At 44.4% G+C, this 13069-nt stretch overlaps 1 protein-coding gene across 1 annotated transcript in view; it reads left to right on the top strand.

The window, feature by feature from the left end:
- Positions 1-13069, top strand: part of BRINP1 (BMP/retinoic acid inducible neural specific 1) — an 86533-nt gene that overhangs the window by 58455 nt on the left and 15009 nt on the right. The window contains exons 3-5 of the mRNA XM_035341936.1: positions 1089-1279; positions 6340-6509; positions 7802-7907. Of these exons, the coding sequence (XP_035197827.1) occupies positions 1089-1279; positions 6340-6509; positions 7802-7907 (467 nt within the window). The remainder of the gene's footprint in view (positions 1-1088; positions 1280-6339; positions 6510-7801; positions 7908-13069) is intronic.

Genomic DNA, 13069 nt, shown 5'->3' with positions numbered 1-13069 from the left:
GTGACTTGATTATCTGGGAGACGGGTTAAGATATTGCAGAAGTGTCATAGGAGAGTGGTTATAAATAATATCCTTTCATTTCAAGAAGGCTGTGTTCAATAGTTTTCAAAGGACATTAAGAGGTTTCTCATATTTTAGGTGCTCAGCTGGTGATGTATTTCAGAGGCCTGTTTTTTTGTTTGCAGGTGGGCAAGTTTTTCTCCAGACATTTCCCTTTGTGCTGTTTCAGAATGGATACTTTTAATAAAAAGCTGCTTTTGCAAACATTAAATTTATTTTTTTTCCAGTTGTTATCAGTTTTAAAGAAGGGATTTGAAAATCACGTCATAGGTTTAAGAAAGAAAGAAAGAAAGAAAGAAAGAAAGAAAGAAAGAAAGAAAGAAAGAAAGAAAGAAAGAAAGAAAGAAGACATAAAAAAATAATGAAAAGAATAGAGACAAAACCTCCATTTTCATCCTATTCTCTATTTATATTTGAATCGATCCTTTTGGATAGTTTATCAAGTAAATTGTTTTTCAAGCTGATTTTTTTGCTGGACTTCCTAGAGCTGAAAGATTAAGATGTTGGCACAAAGTGTTTTTCCTTCAGCTTGTTTTAAAAAGCAATAGCTTTGATTACCAGGAGGGCTTGCGAACACTGGGACAGAAGGATGTAACAATGGTCGGACCAGTCTGCATCTCAATTACAACTAATAAACTGGTTGTTTGGTGATGGAAACCAGAATTTGCTGCTTTAGGGAGAGGTGTAAAACCCCAAAAGGTGTGAGAGTGAAAGAACCAGCCTGCTTTCCTTGTAGGGAAATGCAGCCCTCTGCCAGACATCTCTGGAGACTCTGAGGCTACATCCTCGGCAGCCCAGATCCTAATGCTCAAAGTGCATTATGGCTGTGCGGTAACATCTCGCTTCTCTTGCTTCTCTTCTCCTTCCCCTCCCTTTCTGCCCAGCCTTGTAGCCTCACGTGTGTATCCATGCAGGGGTGTCCAGCAGGATTGTCCCCTTCACCATCCTCCTTCTGTGCCCTCAAAGGCTCTCCCTGCCCCTCCAGACTGAGAGCCTCACCCCGCTTGTGTTCCTGTCTTGTCGTGTAGGGAGTTTGCCCGTTGGAAGGTGAGGAACACAGCCATCGAGCGGAGGGACCTGCTCCACAATCCACTGCCCCTGATGCCTGAGTTCCAGAGAAGCATCCGCCTCCTGGGCAGGAGACCCACCACGCAGCAGTTCATCGATACCATCATCAAAAAGTACGGCACCCACATCCTCATCTCTGCCACCCTGGGAGGTAGGTGGACAACCTGGACCCTTTCACGCTGGTGTCAGTGGTGGGGTGGACAAGGCACCAGGCAGCACCTCCAGACCTTTGGCCGTGCTACGTGGGGACTGGCTGGTAGCACAGAGCCAGGTTCCAGCTCCCCCAGCCTCATCCAGTCTCTTCATTAGGTTTGAAAGTCCCCAGAGTATGAATAGCCTTAACAAATTAATTCACAGTGCAATGGGTACATGTTCAGCACCTGTGATATGTGTGCACCAGCGCTCTGACACAGGTGTGTGTGTACCAGTGTTGCGTCAAGATAAACGTGCTTCATTTAACTGGGGAGCCTGTCTGGGGAGCCTGTCTGCTGCTCCCCTGCCCTGGCCTTAATTTGTCAATAGTACGTGTTGATCTCTCTTCAGTATGAAACTAAATGCAGGGGGAAAATATCCTTTCTGGATGGAAGTGGAGGAATTTTAAAGATCTCCAGGGAAAGGGAGCTCAAGGAGCTGGGCAGAACATGTGGGCAGCACAGGGAGGTCTGTGTGAATGTGTGATTGCAAGCAGTATCAGGGGCCCAACCACTGAAAAAAACACATCTGAGTAAAATTGCAAGTGTATAGAAAAGGACTGCAGGGAGGTTTGCCTGCACAGGCAGAGTATGTCAGTGGTGCCAGAAGACAGAGAACTGTAGGGCCATTAACCCGTGTGCAAGCACCGCCATCAGTCCTACATAAACATTCAGGTACTGAGTATTGAAAACAGGAGGGGTGAAAATCAGCAACTTTTCTGTTGATTTTTTTCACTTGTATTATTTTTACCATTCATTATCCCTTTGGGATGTGCATTTAAATGCCTTTGCTTTGAGAAAAGGTATCCATAAGAAGGATGCTGCACTGGTAAAGGGTCTTAGTTTTAGTACAGAGTTTGTTGCTGTCGCTCCTTACAGTGTATCTGACCTCCAGCCTCGCCACGTTGTGAAGTTTGTAGTGAACTTTGAGGAATTTCTGGCCATCTGTCTGCTCCCAAAGCATTCTGCAGACACTCAGATGAGATGCAGATGAGATCAGATGTGTGCATATGATTCATGCACAAATGAGGCGGTAGGTAAATTGGCGCAGTTCCACCAAAATCGAATGACCTCTTGTGCAACTGTCCTTCAAAGAACCTCGAGCTGCTTTTCCAGCCCAGCCACTCGAACCGGCTGCCCCATCAGCCACAAGTGTGAGTGAGAGAAGGTCTCCATGCACTGAAGTATGTGAGTGACTCCCTGCTTCAGGCCTTAAAGAACTTGCTGTAAAGATAAACTCTTCTTTACTGAGGAAATAGTTTTCAGGACCGTATTACAGAACCCAAACCAGTCAAGTAGGAAACCAGCAAGGAAAAAAACAGATTTCTATTTGGGTTCACTTCTCTTTCCATTGACATGCCTTTTTTTCCTCCTCCCTGTTCACTTCCCTGGAAATTTGAAATAAGAAAGACCTTTGATGTTGAAATATATTTTTAATTTTGCCTGGGTGAGGTTTTGAATTATTCACAATGGCTTGTTTCTTCTCCTGATTTTACAACACAACAATTTTAAATATGCAGAGGCTTGTAACGAGAACTGGTGTTGGAGAGGAGTGCTAAATGCTCGATCAGCCCAGAGCACGGTGAGCAACGGTGGGGGGAAAAAAGAAGGATTTATCTTGGCAGTGGCAGTCCTACAGAAGATGCAGATGAGGCTGAGCATACATTATGCAAGGAGGACACACTCTAAAGTACAATCTGTGGGCTAAACAAGACCGCTGGGACATAAAAAAAGACATGTCCTGGCAATCCCAAGAACCCTGGTCTCTTCAAAAAAAGTACAGCCATCCTGTTTTGGATTACAGTGCTTTGTAATTTAGCCTGACGTCTTATTAGGTTGCAAATGAGTGACAAATGCAGAGGACATTTTTTTGCTCTTAAATGCCATCTGTTGCACAGACCCCAGGAGGCTGGGTGATGGCTGAGGCCAGCCCAGGCTGAATACAGCAGCTATTTTCACATCTGGCCACATGAGGAACACTTCTGATGCCTTTCAACCTGCAGAGCAGCTGGGTCCCCCTGGAGCCTAATAAAAACCCAGCTCTGCTCCAGTTTAATTCTGACAAAGGGACGGGTAAGGGGTCATTTTGAGGGCATCCATGCTCTGGGATGGAGCGCACAGAGCTGAGAGCCAATTTGCAGGGAAAGCCCTGAAGGAAAGACAACTTTGAACATAGCATCTGCTTAATAAACGAGAAATTAAGACTTAATAATGCAGCAAAAGTCTATTAACCTCTCTTGATCTAAGGGTTGCTTGCTCACATACACTCTCCATGGGGATGCAGTGCTTTTCCCGGACTGTGCACGTGTGCACAGCATAGTTTTCCAGGAATGTTATCTCTGCTCAGCACCCTTCCCTCCTAGGGACAGCATTTGTCCTTCAGGAAAAGCATCAAATCTCATGGGCTTTACTTTCCTCTCCTTTCTTGCTCCCAGTAGAGGGGTCCAGATGCCTCAGGGAGGAAAAGTGATGGCTTCTGTGGGGAAATCTTTGATCTCCACCATCCCAGAGCCCAGGGTTCTCCTGCCCGATGTCTGGGAGCTGTCTCAGTGGCTCATTGCCTGCTTCGTGTTGTCTGGGGATCCAGAGCTAATGGTGGATCTCCTGCTCATCTGAAACTGGTGTCACTGTCTTGAGTTTTGAGTTTTGTGCCTTGGCTATTAGAAGGAGACATGATATTTTTTTCCCCCCAAAAAAGCTGTTTTTTCCACTTCTGGTATAATCGCAGAACTGCTGATACATGGATCCCACAGGTTCCTCTAAGCTGCAACTCAGGCAATTACTCCATGCCTTCCCTTTTCATTCACAGCCTCGTGAAACAGAGGCATTTTGGCCCCATTTACATCAGCTGCATCTCCACGCAGCTAGATTCTTCTGTTCCCTGAGCAACACAACACTTTGGGCTCAAAGTACACCACTTTCAAGCCTATCCAACCTCTGCTCCCCCAAACCTCTCCCACGAGGCTGTCCTTTCAGTGGCAAACGAGTCGCCTCATGAAAATTCACAAAGCCTGACCTTCCTTCAAATCCCCCTGGAAAGCTCACCTCAGCGATGAAACTTGAAAACGCATTGACAGCAGCCAGACATCTGGTGTGCTGTAGCTGCTGCTTCTCACGCTAATCACTGCCGTCTTATTACCCCGTGCTTTCCTGGTGTTTGTTGTATACACCTGTTGTGTCTCGTCAGATACTTGGATTTTAAAACCTCTGGGACAGGAACCATCTTCCTGCTGTGTGTGTGGATGTGACAGAGCCTTGATCCTTGCCAAGGACTCCGTACGCCGCCACTCAGTGCATAATAATGTTAAAAGTAAGAAAGGAAAATCAGAGCTGGGCATTTTCCAAGGAAAACATTTTTTTTTTTTTTTGGAATAATAATAATGATGATGCTGTTCCTGCTACAGCTTTGGTTGTGGTCAGAGGATAATATGTTTTTTCTTACAAAAGATTAAAGACAGAGAGTTTTACATGCCAAGCTTCTCCACTTAGCTCCTATGTAGCCAATTAAAAGATTTCAACTGATCAATTCTTTTGATGAAAGGTATCTTCTTTGCACCCCAAATTTCCATATTTTCATCTCAAAGCCAAAGGCACAAACCTTAATGTACCAATTGCTTGAATAAGCTGAAATAAAATACAAATATTTTGATTTTTAATCAGAATATTTTTGGTTTGTTTTCAGACATTTGGCTTCTAGATAAAAGCTGGAACATTTCCAGGGAAAGGAAGGGGGAGGGATTACAGGCTTGTGTGGGGATTTTGTTGTGTTGTTTTGCTTTATTGTTTTGTTTTGTTTTGTTTTTCAAAAAAAATTGACAAATCAAATTACTTCAGCTAATTAGAATTTCTAAGAAAAGTAAGTGCTTGTTCACTAAAAAAAAAATAAATAAAATACAAAAATGCTGAGGAGCAAAACATTTCTTGGCCTAAAAACTGGTGATGCATTTTTTTGACCACACTATCACTGTCAGAGGCAATGTATTCATCTGTGGTTCATCTATCAAATCAGAACGAATCATTCTTCTCATTAAAAAGGCTATGTAGAAATGGCATATTCCTTCCTTCGGTGTCTATTCTCTTCATTTATTAAAATCAGAGCTTCACATGTTAAGGATGCAGGAGGGTGTTCTCCATTTTTACTCTTTTAATGCCAGCCTCACGTTAAGAATGCACCAGATTCTAATCTAGATCACATAGCACAAATTGAACTTTTAAGTAAATATTACTTCTAAGCTTTGTGTCCTTTTCATATATCTCTTGTTAGACTCATGTTTCTGCTAATATTCAGGATGTCTGCTGCTAACAGATCCCAACTGCTTCACTCTCAGACTCTGTGCTTACTGGCTCAAATTCACTTATCGTTCCTTATCTTGCACAATGCTTTTCACTCTCCACTTAGATTCACTAAATGAGACTCTAGGAAGGGAAACAAAGCAGAGACGGGGCTTGGTTTAACTTTTCTTATTTGCTCCCCTTCACTCACCCTTCACCCTTTTGCATAGCTGCTGGAAGCTAGAGAGGTACAAGTAGCATTTGTTTGTCTTCTGTACCCACATATGTACCTACGTCCTGATTGCAACTTAAAACATCATTTATTCTGTCTAGAAATCAGGGTGGAGACTTGCATAAGAGTGACATCTGCTCCTGCCAGGTGTGCATCATTCCAAATGTACTGCTCACAGAGAAGAGTGTTCCTCAAGTGGGCTGGATGGTCTGAATCCTTTCCAGAAGCTGGGGTGAAGCTGTACTGACTGATAATGTCCAAAATGTCATCTACAGTCTTGAGTGGAGCTGATCTACAAGTGTAGTGGATCTAGCCTTACTGGTTGAATAGAGAAGGAGGCTCATATATTCTAGCTCCTTAGTACTGATGAGGAAGGGTAGATTCACCTGAGTGTGGATTTTTTCTTTCTTTCAGTGAAAAATAAAATATCATGCGATATTTTGATGTGACCATTGATGTGACCCTATATGGCAGCCTCCTGGGCGCCACTGACAGCTCCTTTTCTTTCTGCTGCAGGAGAGGAGGCCTTGACCATGTACATGGACAAAAGCCGCCTCGACAGGAAGTCAGGAAACGCCACCCAGAGCGTGGAAGCCTTGCACCAGCTTGCTTCCTCCTACTTCGTAGACCGTGATGGCACCATGAGGAGACTCCACGAGATCCAGATCTCTACCGGAGCAATCAAGGTACTGTGTCTTGCTCCAGGAAGGGAGAGGATGATATTCCCATGCCAATAATGTCGGGGCTTGGGGCAGGGCTTCGCCTGTCCAGTGTAATATCTTTCTTGATGAGAAGTTGTTCTGTTCCCACACTGATTTCCCTAGGGTGAGTTGTTCTGGTTGGGACCTTACAGAAGAGCTAATCTCCCCAGGGCCAGTAATGTCTGGAAAGATGTGGGAATTCAGTGTGATGGTTTTGTAGGGTAGGTAACTGAATGCATTGTTTGAGGTAGTGACCTCTGGAAGGGAGAGAAGGAAAAAATGACCCCGATCAGCAATGGAAATTGGAGGGGAAAGGCAGGTCTGTGAACTGGGCAACCCCATGCACCCCAGAAGTATTTTCATCTTGCAGCTCTAAGTCAGCTAAACATCTCTCAGGTGAATTCACTACAAGAAAAGGTAAAAAAATGAGTGTGGCATTACCGAGGCATCTGGAATGAAATGGACTGAGAGACAGCTTGGGGGTTGGAGCAGGAAGGAGGGGGAGTTGCTCAGAGCATACAAAACAGGGAAAATGGCTCTGCAGACAAAGGCTGCCTTCTCTGAAAGCAATCATCCTATACTGGGGAGGGATTTTATTGTTGCAGAGTTCACTCCAGGGAAGGCGATGTGGATGGAGTCGTCATTGTTAGCCATTTCTGAAAGGTTTCAGCTCTTGTTATTGTTCTGTGGTGTCTCATGGCTGAGTCTGTTCCCTCCTGGATGGGAAATCGGATTGAGATATTGAAACAGTGACAGCAGATAATCACCCTTTGTGAATTCAGGAAGGGCAGCTCTCCTCCATGGTTGGAAACCAACAGCAACAACCACAGCAGCAGTGCTGCAGGTCATCTGTGCCTCCATCCATCCTTAGCACAAGGATGGTGTGCACATATGCTGTGGGAGCACTAGGTGCCATTGCAGGCTGGCAATCCATCTCTGCAGCTTGCTGCCCAGTAAGAGAAGCCAGGGAATAATTCTTCTACTGGCTTCTGGTGCTCTCCATTGGAGATCCTCTATGAAAAACATCAATCTGTAGGACCCCGTTTCCAAGCCCAGAATAATGTGTTGTACCATAAAGAAAGCAGGCAAAATTCACTCTATTTTTCCAAGTGCACCAAGCATTAGCCATGTCTGTCCAGTGAGGGGCATTTTTTCCCAATTATGTAAGCTGTATTTTGGGTTGCATCAGTTGGTGACAATGGTCTGAACTTGGCTGGGGAAGATGTGATGCTTTAACCAACTGCAACACTCCTCTCTCTTTCCTACATCCTCCACAGGTAACAGAAACTCGGACTGGCCCCCTGGGCTGTAACAGCTATGACAATCTGGACTCTGTGAGTTCTGTCCTTCTGCAAAGCACTGAGAGCAAACTCCACCTGCAAGGTAGGGCACGGGATGGAGGCAGACAGTAACAGAGGGCGTGGGGTGGGGGGATGAGATGAGAGATAGGTGGCCCTTTTTCTAACCTTTTCCCTTCTCATTTGCTCGGATTGTTATCTGCATTATAAGTTCCCTGAAGGAGGACCAGTGGCTTCTGGTGGCTTCACATGATGCTCAGCACAGCAGGGTTAGGGTTCGACAGGGCTGAGCTAGAGGCACAAGGAACTGCAGACTGGACTCGAGTGAAGAATCTGGGCTCCCTCCCACCCCTGCACTGAACTGTGGTGGATTTCTGTGTATTATACATTCACCAATATAAATAAATGTGACCTTTTCCATTAATATTGAAGGGACATGCTGCCCACATCTCTCTTTGTCCCTCCCAAATTGCTGATTTGCGTAAGAAGTTTGCAGATCAGCTTTTGGGACTCTCTAATGAACATAATCTTTGGGAAAAGTCACAAAGGTTTTATGTGGAGGCTAGAAGCCATGGCTTTGGTCCCAGCTGGGGAGCTAGTCCAGAAGTCAACAGATAGAGGTCATGACTGAATTAATAAGTAAATACATGCTGGTTAGCAAGAAGTCAACTTCAGTAGAAGGAGAAAATTCACTGGGCATGTAATTTACTAAGGTTATTCCCAAGTTTTTGACAAAATAAGGAAATGTGGGATTTAATTGCTCATTTGCCCAGATGGTTTTATTTCTGGAATCCTTGTACTTGCACAAATTTTAATTTTTCAGATGAATAGGCTACATTACATCTTCCGCTTTGAGTATAATTTGGCAAGTGCTGTTTTAATCTTGGTTTCACAGAAACTGGGTTTCATTTACTGAGTCATGTTGCGGATATATTATTATTGTTTTTGTTATTTGCCTTTAAAAATAATGGGCAGGTTGCTTTCATTATTCCAGTGATTGTCTAAATCACTGAACTCTGGTACTTACCTAATTAACAATAAGCATTTTGAGACTTTTTATATACTGTGATGATGGCTGCTGGTAACGAAATCCTAAGGATGACACATCAGATAAGCAGGTAAAGAGCTAAATAGAGAGACTGCTTGACTTATAGGCAGACAAAATGGTAAGTAAGTAAATCAATAGATCTCTGTTGGGTATCTGGTCCTAGAAGGAAAGAGAAAAAGCAAGATAGCTGGGAGGGTGAAGGAGAGGGAGGAAGTGGGGGATTTTAGAAGAGAGGGGGCATGGAAGATGATGAGGCTGTGATTTCTAATAGCAGCAGACAGAGGGGAGCTGCTGCAGGAACTCATGGGTTTCATGGGCTTCCATGGCATAACCCAGAGCAGAAAGGGGCTAGATCCAATCCAAGGCAGATGATGATGTAAGGAAGGAAGGTAAGAGCTCTTCCTAATAGAACAAAGTGACCTTTAAAGCTACACCTGGGTGTTTTCTTTCTAATCTGGAGTGTGGTTCTTGGGATAATTACCCAGGATCCTTCTTCTGCTCTGAGAGGCCTCATTAGGAATTAGTCACAGGGCTGTGGGTAATGGATCGTGACCGAGTCTCCTCTGATCTGATTAGCAGCCAAGCATGAGCTGCTGACAGAAATCCATGTTACTACCTTCGTGTCACTCTGGCTCCGAGGCCGGCTCAATAAAAGAGCAGCATCTTCGTGACAGGGAGAATTTCTATTTCTGAACTTGCTTGTTGCAGACCAGTCCTGAGAGTCATGTTTTCAAAGACCTGCCCTTTAGGAGATGTGGTGGCTAGACCCAAAGCCAAGCCAGGCTTGCAAGTAGGGTTCAAAAAGGTCAGCCAGCCTGGAGATGTAGGGTTGGACCTGGAAGTGCAAGGTTCAATGCCCGTGGTTACATGGACAGAGCAGCATCACTAATTCATAAACCAGCATCCATGTGACCCAGCATGCATGTACGTCTCTGTCAGACCCCTGCATTACAGTGTATATACATGTCTGTTTGTCACAGAGCTTGGGTTTCCCCTCTTCCTAGCACTGCCTGGAGGCAGTTTCCCTAACTTGTGCATGGGACGGGTCTGTGCGGTGATGCATCCTGCTGTGGGACAGGGTCTCAGTGGTGAGACTCCATAACCTGACACTCCATATCCTCCTATCCCTGACGCCAGCACAAAGTTGTCCCTTCATCTGCATCCCCCTCGGCTGGGGCTGCCTGGGCAGGGAGTGAATCGGAGCGTGGGGGGGGGGGGGGCGGCGGATGCTAACGACTCTACAGCAACCAGTGGGAAAGGGGGATTTCTGGTTCCTGTCAAACACTCCTGGGCTGAAATTAGAAAATGTGAGTGGGGAAAAGAAAATAAAAAAATAAAAAAATAAAACCTTCTGAAAAGTTCCGGGGAATTAAAATTCCAGAGACGCATCCTCTTGGGCAGTCTGACCATTTACATCTATATTGCAACATGGCACTATTTCAATAAGGTAACGTCCTTCTGTGCTATTCTAAACATCGCAACATTAATCAAGAAATGTTGCGTATCGGTAGTTTGTTACATCAAGTATGGTAATAGAATATTAAAATTCACATCACAATTAATATTAAAGTCTTCACCAAGATGGGCAGAGCAGTAATGACAACACAAAACATTTCAGCTTTTCAGCGAAACAAAATGAGGAAGTATGAAAAATACATTTAGACCTTTCCCTGTCAAAAGTGCTTTAGAAGTCAACATGTTCTCACAAAATGCTTCAATGAAACTGCATTTTCAACAGAGAACTCTTCCATGGAAAATGTTTTAAATAGCTCTAATTTAGAGCTGGGGAAATTTACCACTTTTAATGCAGGAAGCCTTTTATATACAGTCCAAAGCCAAACATCTCTCTCTAATAGTTTTTCTAGTTGAGTTAAGGACATGTACCCTTGTTAGATATTCTGCTTGCAGGTTGCTAAACCAAACCTGGCACTTCTTAATTTTTAAAGAGGACCTTTATACATCAGAGTGGCCAAATTCTCCCTTCGATCAGTAAGTTACCTTCAAAACTAAGATATTCTCCCTAACACTTGTCACCAGCACACATCTTTCTCACGTACTATCAGCTCTGGAAGCTACCATGGAGGAAGGAACCAATTCCTTTTGCACCCTGGCTGGGATTGTGGTGTTCACCCCATGATTTTAAACCACTGTCACAGACTTTAAGGCCATGCCACCTCCCTGCTTGGCTGCTGGGATGGGGTTGTGGCACTGTATGGGCTGCTGCAGGGAAAGTTAACATCCCAGCCTGACCCAGTACAGAGATCTATCCATAGAGAATGCTGAAGGATTAAATAGGAACTTCTTTTTATGTTTGTAATAGTGAAAGAAAATTCTTAGAGAATGAAAACAGCTCCACGGGGTGTTTTATTAGGGCAGCAAGGCTTCCTGGCTAGCTTGGCTGGCTACAAGCTGCTCTGCAGGCTGTGATAGTCCTTTCTTTGGACAGCAGCTTTCCTGCTTCACAGGTGGCAACTGAAGCACCCAGAACTGTGGTTTCCAACAGTACAGCCTTCTTACTACTTCATGTTTCTAAAGCTTATGTTAAAAATGACTGTACCTGACACACAGGTACTTTGCTGACAGCTGAAATCAACTCAATGTCAGCAATATTTCTGTGCATGGTGCAGAATGACATGAAAATGATGGAGGAGAGTACAAGGACTGGGTGAGATGTTACTGTCCCCGTACTTGTAAAGTATCTTGCTAGGATTTGGTCGCAAGGGTGCTCAATACAAAAACATTGAAAGTCTGCCTGTGTCTGGAGTTGGTGATAGATGTGTGGGTATTTATGTATGTGTCAATGTACAAATGTGAAAACGCACGGCTGTATTTCAGTAACCTACACTGATTTCTTCTGCAAGGAAATTTTTGGCTGGAGGATCTCTGAATAACATGCAATACCTACAGCACATTTTCAGATTCAAAATTAGGGTTCTGTGTTGGGTGTAGGCACATGCATATTTTGACAAGTAGCTGGATTTGTGTGTCACTTGTGTTCCTGGTCTCAGCACATATTTGAATATGTGCTGCTTGTTAAATGCTAAAATTAACTGCACAGATTTCAGTAGAACTGCTTACCTGATTAAAGTTAAGTATTTATATAAGTGTTTTGTTGAATTGGTACTAAGTGTACAGGGGGTCTGATTGTCTCATAAATGAAGCGTCATTTATGCTGTCATGTGAACATGAAATTATTTCTTATACAGAAGGTTATCTTGGAAAAGTCTTTTAGAAACCATGAGATTCATGGACAAAAACAAAACAACAAAACAAGCATCCACTTGAGACACTCTGCAGTGTACAATGGGACCATGTTTTGTTTTGGAGATTACAAGGTGTTCATATTTCTGCATGTGCTGGAGCACACAGCATGCACCCTTTCCAATGGAAGTGCTTTTCCTTTGTCTTTAGTTGCTTTTTTTACCCCTTTCCACTCAAATAAAATGAACCAAATAAATCCAAAGCCAGTGCCATTTGTGGCTGGGACCAGGCAGCATGTAGGTGCTGTCATCCAGGTTAAAATTCAAAGAAGAAAACACAGTGAGCTGAAGAGCCTCTGGGCATTTGGGCTTCATATTCAAAGGCTGGGGCTAGGGCAGGTTGCTCCTCCATGAAGCAGAGAGCAGAAAGATTTATTCATGGGACTCGGACCATGAATAAACAGGGTCAGTGCACAGCAAGGAGGCTGGCCCCATCTCCAGTGAGCGTGTTGAGCTCAGGGAGTTCCGCAGCCTTTAGGCACCCCAGGCGCTCTGTCTGTAGATGTCGGTTCTCCATCAGCTCGGCACTTTCTTCACATCCTCAGCCTGGGCCCTGGAGGTAGGCCTATCCCCAATGTCAGAGTGAAGGTTTGAAAAGAAACCACATCCACCTGTGCTTTTAGCTTCAGATAAAGCCCTAGAAAACTCTGAGTTTCACTCCATCCTGAAGGCAAGAGAAAGAAAGAAGAAAGGTATGGTGCTTACAGAGAAATGTCTCAGGAAAGGCCAAAGGGACCTCAGAATGCTGCTGTTGCCCTGATCCTTCTCAGACTAGTTCTGCCCTATATGCAGGGATGCTCAGACCTCCCTTCCCCACAACAGCAGCACAGAAATTTGGAACTACACAGCTTCAGTGCCTCCAGTCACCAGGCTTGAAAATCCCTCCTCATGTAAGTGTCCCAGGTGCCTTCTCCAGCTGAACCCTGCACTCATCCTGCT

The sequence above is a fragment of the Oxyura jamaicensis genome, chromosome 17 (assembly GCF_011077185.1).
Source record: "Oxyura jamaicensis isolate SHBP4307 breed ruddy duck chromosome 17, BPBGC_Ojam_1.0, whole genome shotgun sequence".
NCBI lineage: Eukaryota > Metazoa > Chordata > Aves > Anseriformes > Anatidae > Oxyura > Oxyura jamaicensis.
This window is presented reverse-complemented; position numbering and strand designations above follow the sequence as displayed.